This window comes from Sebastes fasciatus, chromosome 13 (assembly GCF_043250625.1).
Source record: "Sebastes fasciatus isolate fSebFas1 chromosome 13, fSebFas1.pri, whole genome shotgun sequence".
NCBI classification, from domain to species: Eukaryota; Metazoa; Chordata; class Actinopteri; order Perciformes; family Sebastidae; genus Sebastes; species Sebastes fasciatus.
Window position 1 is genome coordinate 13,810,676 of NC_133807.1, and position 14,983 is coordinate 13,825,658.

At 39.5% G+C, this 14,983-nt stretch overlaps 1 protein-coding gene across 3 annotated transcripts; it reads left to right on the forward strand.

Moving 5' to 3' along the window:
• The first annotated feature begins 9,935 nt into the window (after positions 1–9,935).
• Positions 9,936–14,767, forward strand: LOC141780387 (uncharacterized). 3 transcript variants are annotated; one of them, XM_074655589.1, is made up of 7 exons: positions 10,232–10,320; positions 10,937–11,016; positions 11,104–11,391; positions 12,195–12,364; positions 13,970–14,113; positions 14,202–14,367; positions 14,445–14,767. In XM_074655589.1, the coding sequence occupies exons 3-7, from the start codon at positions 11,124–11,126 to the stop codon at positions 14,639–14,641; spliced, it is 945 nt and encodes a 314-aa protein (XP_074511690.1). In that variant the 5' UTR covers positions 10,232–10,320; positions 10,937–11,016; positions 11,104–11,123; the 3' UTR covers positions 14,642–14,767. The 3 variants fall into 3 exon arrangements, with proteins under 3 accessions (XP_074511689.1, XP_074511690.1, XP_074511688.1); XM_074655588.1 differs by lacking the exon at positions 10,937–11,016 and having other exon boundaries at positions 9,936–10,320; XM_074655587.1 differs by having other exon boundaries at positions 10,315–11,016.
• Positions 14,768–14,983: the final 216 nt, after the last annotated feature.

The window sequence follows — 14,983 nt, forward strand, 5'->3', positions numbered from 1 at the left end:
GTGAAGACGTAAGTTTGAGGGACAGGGACAATCCCTTTGATAACGTATTATCACCATCTACTGCTGCAAACAAATTCAAGCCCACTCTTTACTCTACCAGGACTAGTATGATTAGGTGTTTTTGAGACTTGCTAAAGCTAAAATTAGCAAAATAGGAAACCTGCTGTAACTAAGCGCATTCTTCAGTATGTGATGAACAGATCTGATAGCCTTTATAGTACATGTGAGTATCTGAATCTGTAAGTGTGTGTGTATAAAAAATTATTTGTTTAATCCAAGTCATTTACTGTTTATAAGAAGTGGACGTAGTCACCGTGACATCACCCATTAGTTTGTGGACTGACGTTTTGAAGCCTTGAGTTCGGCATTTTAGCTGTCGCCATCTTGGTTATTTGCAACCAGAAGTGACACGAGAGAGTGGAGCTAAGTACAACCGAAGGCTGAATAACACATTTTCAGGCGACCAAAAAGGTTATAATTAACTTTTACAAACTGAAAACACACTGTGAAAGGGTTAAAGTTCTGAGATGAAAAACACGGACAACTCCCAGACCAGACAACGCCGTGGTAGTGACCTGTCAATCACAAGGTAGCCACGCCCTAAAGCATACCCTGCTTTATGGTCTATTTGACTCTAAATGGGACCATAATTTACTAAATGAACATCATGCTGTGTTGAAGTATTCAACACAGCATGATGTTGATGTGGCTACCTTGTGATTGACAGGTCACTACCATGGCGTTGTCCGGTCTGGGAGTTGTCCGTGTTTTCTTCTTAGAACTTCAATCCACAGTGTGTTTTAGTTCATGAAAGTTAATTGTGTCATTTGGGTTGCTTAAAAAGCCTTCAGTTGTACTTAGCTCCACCCTCTCGCAAAAAACCAAGAGGGCGACGAGAAAAAACCCCAAGATGGTGATGGCCAAAATACTGAACTCGAGGCTTCAAAACAGCAGTCCACAAACCAATGGATGACGTCACGTTGACTACGTCCTCTTCTTACAGTACACAGTCTATTACTATTAACACATCCAGCAGATACGAAGCATACAGACCACTGACATTCCGAGAGCCATGCTGCTAGCTTGGCAAAAAATATGGCAACCAACATCCAGAAAACTAAGTAATATATCTCATTTGTTTAAATTGGTAAAAATGTTGTGGTGTCATGGGTTGTGAGTTACATGCTAATCTAAGCTAATCGCCACATTGCACGATATTTCCACACTTAGACATGAAAAGTATCAATATTCTCATCAAAGTCTCTGCGAGAAAGTGAACACATGTATTTCCAAAAATGTCTAAGCATAGTAAACAAGATGATATTTTTTCAAGACGGCATGGAGGTTCGACGAACTCACTGCAACTGATGGAGCTTTTTTGTATCTCTTTCAGGGAAATAAGGGTTTAAAATTAGACAGCAGGGCTGTGGTGTAGCAAGCTCAACACGGGCGATGTCCTATCAACACCATTGGTTTCAGAGTTCTGCTGTGAAAAAGGCCTGTGGCTTCACACCTCCTCATTTGCAATAAACACACACAAACACAGGCCCTGACACACTGATATAACTGGGCCCGTGGGCAGGGATGTGTTGGGTGGGGTCGTGTTATGTTACAGGATTCACACGTCCATATCATGAAGAAACATCACAAGCTTGCCACAGACCTTTGCACATGAAAAGGCTATTTAAATATGAGCAACATTACACACACATAATGTTGTTGCAACTGGTTTATGCTAAACAATCTGAAACATCTAGAGGAAATGCTGACTGAGACCCTGACTGAAAAGACTAAAAAGTGTTAGTAGAAGCAAATGTTTGGCACCATCATCATATCAAATTGAATTTATTCTGATACAATACAGCTGTACTTTGTGTTTTGTGTTAATTAGCAAATGTTAGCATGCTAAACTAATTATGATGATCATGGTAAACATACTGTACCTGCATACCTGGCAAACATATGTTAGCAATGTCATTGTGGTCATGTTAGCATGCTGATATTAGCAAGCTGAAGAGATTTTTACATTTTGTTCTACGACATAAAATACATCAATAAATATCCCACTTGTGGATTTTGAAGCCTTTATGTGTCTTAAAAAAGGCGGTTGCTAACAAGTGGTTAAATGACACTATTAAACGTCATCACGCCATCTCGTCCGCCTTTACAGCCTCGTTGTGTTTACTCGCGCTCATGCGACTGTGATGTAGTTTGTTTATAGCCTAACGTTAGCTTTTTACTTCTGCCGATTGCATTCGCACTTCAAAAACCATAAAAGTGGTGTTCATTTGTGGAGATTATCTTGCTGAACAAAAACAAAAGTATCATAAATGTTTGTTTTCCACAGAGCTTTTTTTCCGTAATAATCAAAAACCCAATGGAAAAATCCTATTGGCTTTTTGTCGAGGGAACCAGGGCGATGCTAACTTCCTGGTTGACCTACAAAAATACATCATCACTGTAACACTCCCATTGCCATTGTTTTCCTATGGGGAGAGCGGCGCCACCCAACTAGGTGGAAACACTACCCTTGTCGTGGCACACTGCTCGAAACTTCAAATTATTTCAACTTTGACCTTGGTTGCCAGGGACCTTTCAAAACGCAACCAATGAGATAACAGCTGCAACTGTTGATGGAAAGTTCCTAGCTACACTTTTTGATGGCATAGTATACCTGTGCTGTGCTTTGCCTCTGCAAGGCTCTGTGCCCTACAGTACCTTGCGGTGAGTGAAGAGCAGATTTCCTTTCATTTGAAGGCAGCTTTACAGAGCTGCTAGCCTGGCTGTGGACTCTCTTTTTTTTGCAAACGTAGGCAGTGGCTGCCTTGGGTACCATGACACTTTGGTGTTCTCACACCCTCTTACCTCTCCGTAACCTTGCATTGTGATACAAATCTCAGAGAGTTGGCTGTGTGTGTGGGAGTGGGGATGCCCATCGGTTGACTGAATTTGAGAAGATGTTGTCATCCTCATTATCACCTCCATGACCGCCATATTCTTTCCTTACATGTTGTTGACAGATGTTTAGCAAGAATGGAACATATTAATGCCACGGATTTATTTTCATAGACCCCACTGGGTGACCACAAAAGGATTTTCCTCAGTAACTTCTTTGATGGAAAACACTACAATTGGTTTTAATCTGAATCTGAACTGATAGCAATTGATTGAAAAGAGTAGGAGGATGTTACAAGCCATAGAAAGAAAAAAATACCTCAGCAAATACTTGTTTCCTGTTCAGTGGGAGGCACAGTTCACAGTGTTGTGGCTTTTCTCTTGAACATGACCCTGTCATATGGTGTGATATTGAGAGTGGGTACAGTCCACAGTTCCCATGGCTATAGTAGATATAGATTTGTTTTTCATACATCATGTACTGCAAAGCAATTCCTCTTTTTTTTCTGTTATCCCTGCATCTCTATTATATTATATATGATTTACTTTTGTGAAGTCTTATTCCGAGTAAATTCTTACTTAACACATTTAACACATCTAGACCAGCATTAAAATCTCACTAAGCTCTGACTCCTTTCCTTCGCGTGACAAGGAAAAGAAAGACCTGCACCGTCTGTAACCTTTGCTCTTTTGCCGACCAAAGTGAGAGAAAGTTGAAAAGTTGTGAGGAAATGAGTGTAAAAATGGGTGGGTGGGGGCAAACTGGTGACAGCAAGATAGAGAAGCAGTTGGCCGTGAGAAAGTGGCACTGTCTTCTTTCGTCCTCAGACTGAAACCTCTGTAAACCACCAGCCACAGCAGCAACACAGATAAACACCAAAGAGCAGAGACTGCGGCCTGACAATCTGACGCTTTTCTTTCTGTGATCATTTGCTATAATGATGTCATTTAATGTACAACCAAACACCTACACTGTTTTGATGAGTGGCATATTGAGAAAATACACAAATGGGTACACAAATATCAGTCACCTAGATGTTGCTCACTTGGCATCAATAATATTTGATAAAAATCACTTCAAATGAATTCATTATCTTTTCATTTATCCCTTCAATTTCTACTGATTACATTTGCAGTGCAATGTGTATGTGTCATTACTGCAAGATGTTTGTTACATGTATTAATATTTGTTATTGTTTGGACTATCGGTTAACTGCAAACCTGTCTGAATGTAAATATATGATACAGCAATTTATCATGCAATAAACAACTACTATGCTTCTATGCTGTGATGGTATCTGTATACACGTGTGCATATTGTTTTTCTCAGTAGTTGCCATGTTAAACCTACTTTGGTCAGTATTATTAGGCTTCGCCCTGTCCAGCAAAACTCTTCCCAGCATGCATCATGCATGCATGTCCTGCAGTCATGTTTATATTTTAAATCATGTTCTACTTTACAATTATAATATTGTAATAACATCTTGTGTCATTGGGGGGCACGCCCTCAACCAAAGCTAGTTAGAGCGGAGCTGAAGCGGAGTCCGAAAAGTTAGGTTCGGTTGACCAATCACAACACTAGGCCAGCTGACCAATCAGAGCAGACTGGGCTTTAATTTTGTTAAAACGCAGTAGAACAAGTAACAGAAGAGTCAATTGACTCAGTAATTCTATCTATCTAAAGTTCACTAACATTAGCTAACTTTAGCCACCCTAAGCTACTGGTCATACCAGACCAAACAAGGTTGTAGCAGCAAAACCCCAGCGGGTATTTAATTGAGCAAGGTTCCATTTTATTAAACTTTTATTTTTTAAGATGAATAATGTTTTCTCTCTTCTTTCAAAAGTGACAAAGTCTCACTTTCATGTGTAAAATTAACCTCTTTAAAGAGATAGGGTTGTAAGACACCAGTTTAATGTTGTTTGGATTACTGATTTAAAAAGTAAAACGGAACATGCCAGTATTTGTTTATGTGGTGTTGGAACTAAAAAGAAACCTTGCACCCTATAGTTAATATAGTTAGTGTTGGAAATAATTGAAAATTATTTTATGGGAGGATTTCTTAAATGTTACAGAAAGGAAATATAGTAAATTATAAATAACATTTATTTATGTATATATTCAACAAATCAGGTAAGTCATATCACACATATATCACATTCCTCCCACGTAGGCTAATTACCATACATAGTCAGATTTTAAAACCTCCTAACATGGTAAGTGAACATCAGAAACAAAGCAATAGGAAAATGAACTTTAGACTACAGTCGCACTCCCTTCTCCCCCTCCTCCACCCCAAGTTTCAGGTTCCTAGAAAGGCAGTTTTCTGTCACCACCAGGGGAACAAGAAGCCCCCGAACTCCCTAAAACAAATGAGGCAGAAACCCACCGAACCCACCAGCCCGTCTCGGCTCCCTGCGCTACTCTCGTCTGCTCTCCCTGACAGCCCCTGGGAGAAGGTTGCCAGCCCCCCACCACATCAACCGCAGTGCTCTGACATGCCTCTCTTCATGCACATCAAGGCAAACTCAGCTCCATTTTGCGCTGCTGACACCAGGAGTCAAATGAGATGTTTGCAAGAATACAGTCACATTAAGAAATGTTTTGGTTTCAGTTCATATATGTGGTCCTTGATGATTTGATTTCAATCTGAGGTCAGACTCAGACCTCATACTTAACATTGCTTGACAACAGATATGTATTTGCAAAATACTTTTTTTCATGAGTAAAGAAAACAGCTTTTTTTAGTGGTTGTTGAAGCAAGGTACAACCTGATCTCACGAGAAGGCGTATAAATAACATTACAAGTACATTCTGCATGCCATAAGAACGCATTTTAGCCTTTTCATGTGTCATTCATACGCCTCTTTTCACATATAATTTTTACGCCACGGAACAAAAATATGGTAACGTTTGCAGATAGGTTTAAGCAATAATATCACTCACTTAAGTTTAGGCAACAAAACTACTCACTTAAAGTGGCAGTAGGCAGTATATTTTCAGCATATTGTAATTCAAGTGTTCTGAGAGAAAACTAGACTTCTGCTCCTCCTCCGCCTGTTTTCAGGCTTTAAAAAATCTAGCCCGTGACAAGAGACTTTGACCAATCACAGGTCATTTCATTGAGAGAGCATTCCTATTGGCTGTGCTCTGGTCATGTGTCCTCCACCAGATTTCACAATGCCGGCAGCGTCACCAACTTTCTCATTTTACAGCTAAACAGTGCACTACAAGATGATTCTGAAAACATTTGAGGAGAGAAATAGGCATTAACGTAACAAAATATTGATTCATATTTGATCAGCGTGGCCTAGTTTGACCGTTTGACTGGAGTTCGCGAGTGATTGACAGCTGGCTCTAATAGACAGCAGATGGACAGCATATACTTTTCTCCGGTCTGTGAAATCTTGCAGATGCCGTTAGGAGCACCGGAGGACACAGAGGCACATGATATTTTTCAGGTTACCTGTTTCATGTACTGCCGTCACGATATAGTGAACGTTTTGTAAAAATAACTTTTTTTTAATGATATTTGCTCCAATCTTGCCTACTTCAGCTTTAAGTTTAGGAAAAACATGATTGTTGGGCTTAAAATAAGTATGTAAACTAAGTAAAATACATACGGCAAACACGTCACAAACGTCACTAATGTATAACTTCAAAATAACTCACCAACACTTTGGGACACGAACGCCAGTCTCGAACACCGGTCTCTTGATTGAAATTCCTGTGTTTGTTGGACCCATCCATCTCACGTCCCACCCGCCATAAGCTGTCTTTCTCACTTTTTATTTTTTAACATCACTAACTCTGAGTGTAGCATATTTACGTGGTTGTGTTTACATTGCAGTCAATACAGACAACATGACATACAAACGTCACGCCAAAAGCAAGAACAGCGTTTTTATTGCACACAAAATAACTTGCAAATTACCGTGTCGTTCATACGCCATTTAGTGTGACCGGGCCGGTTTTGTTATTGTCTTATCAAGGAATAGTATCTTTATTGGTCAGATTTGTTTAATCAGGGATTTGTGTATTTGATGATATTATGCTACTGCAGTCCAGTGTCTGTAATTGGTTAGAATATTTATGTAGAATTTCTCTCAAAGGATTGTATTGTTCAGTGTTGTTTATTTGGTTTATTCTTTTATTAGAATATTGTAACTAACACAAATAATTTGTTGAAATACTCACACACTCAAACAGTGACGTGACCAGTTTCATATTAAATTATATTTTTATGTAGTGGGCTGTATTTATTTTTATGGCTGCAAAATCTTCCAATCAGGAAAATGTTGGGTCGTCTTATATGACTTTCAGAAATAGTGTGAAATTGAAAGAAAGGTCATCTATGCCATGTGGAATCCTTGGTACTTTTTGTGAGTAAACTTGAAAGTAATAGCCTGCATTTTACCATCCCAATAAGACACATATGGTTATAAACGGGTAGTATTTCAGATTTTGAACAATCAAGAGCAACCAGAGATACAGCCAAAGCTACATACTGCATTAGATCATGGCCCTGACTCCGGAGGCTTTGTTAAGTAAAAGAGCATGTCATCTGCATAAGGATTGATTTTGTGTTCTTTCCTTTAAAACAGACATGCTTGCCTGTGGATGATTGGTCCTGCAAGTGGCCCTGGGATCTAATTTGTATGAAGACATTTTCTTGGTTCTTTCTTTTTGCATTGTGTTCAGGTGTATATGACTCAGAGCGAGCTGAGAAGTTTGTTGATTTCTGATCTGTCTGTATTTCGGTCCGTGTCTTCAATATGAGTGGTTATGGTATTTCCCTGCTCTGGTTTGGGTAATTATCCATTGTTTTTTCTACCAATTAAGCCCCATTTGAGTTGTGTTTTATGGTTATGTAGTGGTCGGAGTAATCACAATATAATTTATATTAAGTACTGAGTAGCTTTTTATGGTTGATTTCTGAGAGTATGGTACAGCGAAACTTAATTTCTTTCTCCAATGTTTCTATTTTTTATTTTCCTTTTTCTGTTTGGGAGGAATTCTTCTAGTGTTAGATGCAATATCATCTTAAGACTAAATGATTTCATTATTAACCATAATTAATTATGGTTAATAATACTATTATTAGGGTCTGGAAAAAGTGTTATGATTAATTAATAAATTATTAATTCATACATTTCCTGATGACTTGTAACTGGTGAGGAATTTTGAAGATGGTACATCACACATTTGTAAATGTTTTTGAAATGATAAAGGTATTTGTAATGAATATTTATCAAATAATTTACAAATAATGTTGGTAGAATCTAATAAATCACCTAGAGATTATTTGTAAAGGTTTTAAAAGCACACTGTGATGAGTGGTCTTCCTTTGAACACAGTTATTTGAGTCTGTCATTACTTATGGGCCCATTGGTAGACTGTATTAGTGTATGTTTGCTTTCTGGCTGTATTGTCTGTTTCTGATCGTTGTGGGCAAAATCACACAACTTGTTGGCTTGTTTTCTGTTGGGCGGGTAGGTGCTGTCCCGGGAAGTTAGCTGCTGCTAATGCTTTGTTCTGGTAAATGTGCTCAGGGGGTGATGCGCATATCTTGTTAGGAGGAAAAAGGAGGAACTTTGCATATTGTATTGACAGGCCACACGCAGCACGATGACTCAGTATGTCTTTTTGGCTCTTCTTTCTTTTGAGTGTTTAACTTTACACATTGTTCTTAAAGTGGCAGTAGACCGAAAGTTTTTGGCATCATTGGGCAAAGATTCCATAATAACCTTTCAGCATATTGTAATTCAAGTGTTCTGAGAGAAAACTAGACTTCTGCACCTCCTCATGGCTCTGTTTTCAGGCTTTCAAAAATCTAGACTTTGGCCAATCACAGGTCATTTCAGAGAGAGAGCGTTCCTATTGGCTCAACAGAGGCAGCTGTCAATCACTTGTGAACTCTTAGTGTTAGTGTACTGTTTAGCTGTAAAATGAGAACCTTTGTTCCGGCTGGTGGGCGGTGCTTGGTATTTCCTCAACTGATCTCAACATGGCTGCCGGGTCACAAACTTTCGCCTTTTACAGCTAAACAGTACACTACAAGATGTTTCTGAAAACATTTGAGGAGAGAAATAAACATTACAGTAACAGAATATTGATTAATATTTGATCAGCGCTGCCTAGTTTGACCGTTTGGTCGGAATTCGCGAGTGATTGACAGCTGCTCAGAGACGGCAAGGCTCCAGCTCAGTGAAATCCTGCAGATGCCATTAGGAGCACCAGAGGACACAGAGGCACATGATTTTTTTCCAATTACCTGTCTCATGCACTACTGTCAGGATATAGTAACCGTTTTATAAAAATAACTTTTTTAATCATATTTGCTCCAATTCTACCCACTGCAGCTTTAAATGATTATAGCACAGTAAGCCATTTTCATGCATTCTTTAAATATTTACAAATATTTTACTAATCATTAGTAAGTTCATATAACGTTAATATTTGCAATTACAGCTTTTTAAATGTTTTCATCACATAATTAATTAATGATTCATAATTTGTAAATTATTCATCATTCATTTACTAATGTCTATAAATGATTTGATAATGGTTAGTTTATCATTGATGAAGAGCTTATAAGTTACTTATAAATGTTCATTATTGTGAAGTGTTACCCTGAAATCTAACTCCAGATCTGACTTTTTTCCAAGCTGTCACTTTAAATAAGATTTCTGCAAGGCAATTAAGTTCAGTGTCAAAAAGGTTAGTCAGGCTATAGTTCAGGGCTCTAGACAAAGTTGGTGAAAAAAAAAATCTCCCTCCGCTCACATAAGGAACTGCGTGGGATGGCTGGGTACCACACACACACACACACACACATTCACAAACAAACAGACAGATAAAAAAAGAGTATAATGTGTAATTGGCACCTCAGTAGTAAAGGTCCACATGTTCACATGAGAGCGATGAGATATTCAAACTTTCCAAAGGATGCTCAGTGTATTTATGAGTCCACCCACATGATCAGTCATTGTAGTGTTAAATCCAGCAGTGACACAAGCATATTGGTCACACAGTAAATAAAGTTTCATCTTGACTTCGCTATCACGACACCTTTATTCACAGTGGGTCCCATACCTAAAGGGTACGGTCTACCAAAACTTTAGAGAAGACAGAAATGTTTTGACATTGCTTGTCAGAATAAGGGTAGCAACAGAGGTTAAAACCCAAAAAGCTATTGAAATGGGGAGTATATTTTAAAAGCAAATCGTTTTCAAATAACGTTTTTTGGGGCATTTTTCCCCTCCGATGCCTAAAGCCCCACAATCCTCAGCAGCCTTTAAAAAATCAAATCAAATCTCTTTGTGTCATGTCATCAGTTGATGGGTGTGAGAAAGAGAAAAGAGGACGTTGCCAGCAACGAAGACACAAGAAACGCTCTCAACATTCAGCTGCGCAATACAGAGGTAAGATCAGCGATTCAGCTGGAATCTCACTGTTATAGTATAAGGATTATTTTCAATTTATAATTTTTTTTTAGACATGGCAGATTCAATGTACTGGCACACTATAATTTCTTCTGGGCAACTTCAAGGTTGTGATTATTTATGATATTATTTTATAGAATTATATGATAAGGTTACTAAATAAATTGTCTTTATTACAGTGGCTCATACAAAATCTCCATGAACTGGCAAAAAAATTTGGTAAAATTAGTTTGCTAGTCTACAGTGTGGTTCTCTTGAGTTAGTTTTTCTTTCAGGCGTTCCTCTTTCATTTTTTACCGTATGACCTCATGACATGTTAAAATCAACTAATACCAAAGCAGTTTTAAGAATTTATTTGCCATTTATTTGTTGATTTGTTATCATTATAAATTAATCAATTTTGCACTTGGAAAATATTCTTCATTGATTTGTTTAATTTTGGTAATAAAATTCCCAAATTTAGAATCATTCTGTTGTTCTAAATGTCTAAAAGCAGCTCAAATTTAAGTATAACAATTGTACCACAGTTTCAGTTTAGAAGATGGCAGACAAACCCACAGTCAGGTTATTCTCAAGACCTGAAACCTTTGTGCAGGTGGTGGGCTGTATTTGCTAAGGAAACCTCAAGCCTTGGCATTGTAACTGAACATGCACCAGCAGGTGTGCGACATCTGAGTATGTGACATGAAAGAGCAGATTTTTCAGACACTTGCAGGTTTATTCTGCAGGATTTTTAACCTCGTCTCCCATCGACTCCCTCAGTCACCACCACTCAGTCTGCCATGCCGCGGTCGTTCCTCGTCAGGAGTAAAAGGACTCATCTACCTGGCCCATCTAAGGACTCCTACAGACAACACTCCCAGCCCCAAACAGACGCCCACCAACCTGTGCAGCATGCGCTGGGACAGAGCAGGAGGTCTCCTGAAGATGCTGTGCAGCCTTTGTCCCCCATGTTAGGGGTCAAAGACCTTCTGCCTAAAGCCTGCTCACCATGGGATGGGATGGCAGTCCGGTCTCACAGCGCCCCCACGGATGATCCTTGGCCTTCAGGTACCCAACACTTTCTCTGGCAGTGAAATTTGACTGTGAAATTATTATAAGACTACAGTGAGTAGAGATGTTCCGATATCGATTCAGATACCTGAACTTGCAGGTACCGATCCGATACCAGTGTGATAGATATAATATCTTCGTTGCTTTTGGGCAATCTTTGTGGAATTTATCTGGTCGTTGGAATTCGGTTTCCAACGTTTGCTTCTGCAGTTCGTCCTTTTTTTCCCCCTTTGCCGTGGTGAAGTTGTGTTCTTTTGCACGATGCGTCTTTAAATGTTTTATAAGATTGCTGGTGTTAAAAAATGGCAATACTAGTGCCACTTCTTGAAACGGAAGCGTTACATACTGTACAAATCGATGGATTTTCCACTGTGAAATATTGCCAAATGGCTGACGTTTTCCTCGCTCTGACCACCGTTTGCATTCTCCAGCACTGCACAGTTGTTGTTTGCTATCATCACATGGCAAACTACCTGCAGAATTGATTTCCAATTAAACAAGTTGATTTTTTTCTGGGTTAATAAATTTATGGTATTGGATCGATGCATGGACTGGTGTACTTGCTGATACCCGATACCGTGTTCTTTGGATGGCATGTGGAAGTTATTGATCTCAGTCACAATTATAAAAAATGACAAAAAAGACATTAGTTTTATAAAAGAAAGTGCAACTCAATATTCAGGTTTCATCTTTGTACACTCAAAGCCACAAAATGCAAAGCAAAGACCCTAAAAAAAGCTGTAAATGATTTTAACTAAAGACATTCCCATCATCATCATCCTTTCATATTCTATCAAAAGCCCCTGTGGAGAACAGAGACGCTCCTCTGCCGGTCTCGCCTTGGACGGTGGACAGACACCAGGCATCTGACAGAGAGAGACAACTAGAGGGACTGGTCTTCATGTTACTCAACCACACGTCGCACACTGACCTCAAATCCCCTGTCAGCGAGTGTCCGCTCTGTGAAAAGGTAGGAGGCCTCTGCATTGTGTGAATTTTCACGTCCTTATTATCTCCGTCCTCATCTGCTGTTATAATGAAAAAGAGGAAACCAGAGTGAATAACGATAAAAGTAACTGTCATGACACAGAACCTGGCAACATGTCAGAGGGTGACAGTCTGCACAGTATGATTGCAGTTCTTGTTGTTGTGGAAAGATTTTGTGAACAAAGTGGTCATTTCAAAAATATAATTGCCAGAGGAATGCACAGAGCTAAAACTATGGATCAAAAATAATGCATATGGAATTTGTATTTATGATTATATTTATGCCCAAAAAATAAATTGAATAGCCTACAGGTCACTGCACCTATTTGTAAACCTTATCTACAGAAGTTGAGGGATAGTTGTTTGCAAATAAAAAATATATTTGTAATGTGTCTTTACAGATCATTCAAACAAATCTCTTCCATCAGCGTGATAAGAACTACCTAAAATGAAAGAAACCATCTTTGGGGAAAATATATTTGATGTGTACTTTGACTTTTTAATTTGGCCCATGTCCCATCCACTAACATGGAGATTTATAACCTATACTGCAGCCAGCCACCAGGGGGCAATCGAGATGTTTTGGCTTCACTTTTGGGGAGCTGTCATGTCGTTAATCTTTATATACAATGCAGTCCATGATCCCAGCCTAGAAATAGTAATTAGTGAGCTTTAGGAGTTCTGGTAGGCATATTTTGTCACTGTTGGAGAGAGCCATGCAAGCTGTTTTAGTGGAGCAGATAGTGGAAAAATCATGCAAATTGTAATACAAGCACCAAATTTGGCATGATGATTCCAGAGGGGACACTGAGCAAATATGAACGATTGGCCACTTGAAAATCCAAGATGGTGGCCATTTTTCACAATGGCCGCCAAATTGAGCTAATGGTTTCTCTCATAAAAATTCATCAAGTTGGTCGATTTCAGTGATCTTGGTGTCAAATTATATGTTTTCTAGCACGCTGGATCTAATTTTGATAGTTTTAACAATTTTTAACTGCACTATGGCGGCCATTTTGTGTCTGTTTAGTGTCTGCTTCCTCCTGAGAGCATTGGGTCACAGCATCCAGGGACTTCCTATTGTTGCTGATGGCTTTGTCTCCTTGTGTCGCAATGACCGTGCAAGATATTTCAACTTCACACACATTTTCTTGGCGGGAAAATTAAACAGCTGGGTCTCGATGCTTGATTCCCTTGCCGCCATATTGCAGTTAAAAATGATCAAAACTATCAAAATTAGATCCAGCATGCTAGAAAACATATAATTTGACACCAAGATCACTCAAATCGACCAACTGGATGCATTTCTATGAGAGAAATCATTATCAGCAGGTCAATTTGACGGCCATCTTTAAAAATGGCGGCCATCTTGGATTTTCAAGTGGCGATTCGTTTATATTTGCTTAGTGACCCCTCGGCAATCATCATGCTTGTATCACTATTTGCACGATTTGACCGAAAAATTGACGTTATCCGCTCCACTATTTCACCATTTCCAGTCTTTATGCTAAGCTAAGCAGCTGGCGACAGACTTGACAGTGGTATCATCCTTCTCATAATTTTTTTTCATTCTCTCTGTTTCCCTTAGTCTCTTTCAGAAGTCTTAATATCAGGAGGTGGCCTGCATCTTCACAACACCCTCTCTGTCCCATTGGCAAGATCACCCACTGCCACCGACATGCCCCATATGCCCTTTGGCTTCAGAGCGATAGGCAGCTATGGTAGAGCCAAGGTAAAGCACACAGTTAGAATAGAAACGCTTGACTCATCATGAGTTCTGAAGGAAACTTGGATTGTTTAACACGTGTTTGTGTATCCAGGAGCGTAGCTTTGGCTGCAAGGTGTGTGGAAAGGTGTTCAAGCGCTCGTCCACCCTGTCCACCCACCTCCTCATCCACTCCGACACGCGGCCCTACCCCTGCCAGTACTGTGGCAAGAGGTTCCACCAGAAGTCAGACATGAAGAAGCACACCTTCATACACACAGGTGTGTGAACACAACAGTACATTAACTATTCTGTGCTCAAACTCCCACTCTTAAACATCGTGTTCTTCCTCCCACAGGCGAGAAACCACACGTGTGCAAGGTGTGCGGTAAAGGATTCAGCCAAAGCTCCAACCTCATCACCCACAGCCGAAAGCACAGCAGCTACCGGCCGTTCAGCTGCCCCCGCTGTCAGCACAGCTTCCAGCGCAGGGTCGACCTGCAGCGCCACCGAGAGACACAGTGTGGCTATGGAGACATGTACACTCCAAACTGACTGGATCAAATGGCATTTGTAAATAATTTTCAATCATTCATATTTGTAAAAGTCAGAAGAATCGTTATGCCTCGCATGAGTAGAAATGGAATGAGAATATCAATAAAACTTGATTGATTAAGAACGTTATTGGTTTGTGTTTTTTAATTTAAAAACTCCATTGTTTGTGTTGTAGATTTGTGTGTTAAGCACAAAAACATGACGACGCATCCTTCAGGAAAACACGTTGCTAAAGGTCATTCATAAATGATAGTTTGGGCTATTTTCCCCAGGATTTGCCAGGCAAGAGTGCTCTTAGAGGACCATCATCCAATCACGCTGTGTAATTTTCAGGAACTATCT

Excerpts from the sequence above, each read along its gene's own strand:
- LOC141780387 (XM_074655587.1), top strand. The coding sequence starts at position 10,824 with ATGTCTAAAAGCAGCTCAAATTTAAGTATAACAATTGTACCACAGTTT. Across the intron at positions 14,114-14,201 it reads GCAGCTATGGTAGAGCCAAG|GAGCGTAGCTTTGGCTGCAA; the intron begins GTAAAGCACACA and ends TTGTGTATCCAG. Across the intron at positions 14,368-14,444 it reads GCACACCTTCATACACACAG|GCGAGAAACCACACGTGTGC; the intron begins GTGTGTGAACAC and ends TTCCTCCCACAG.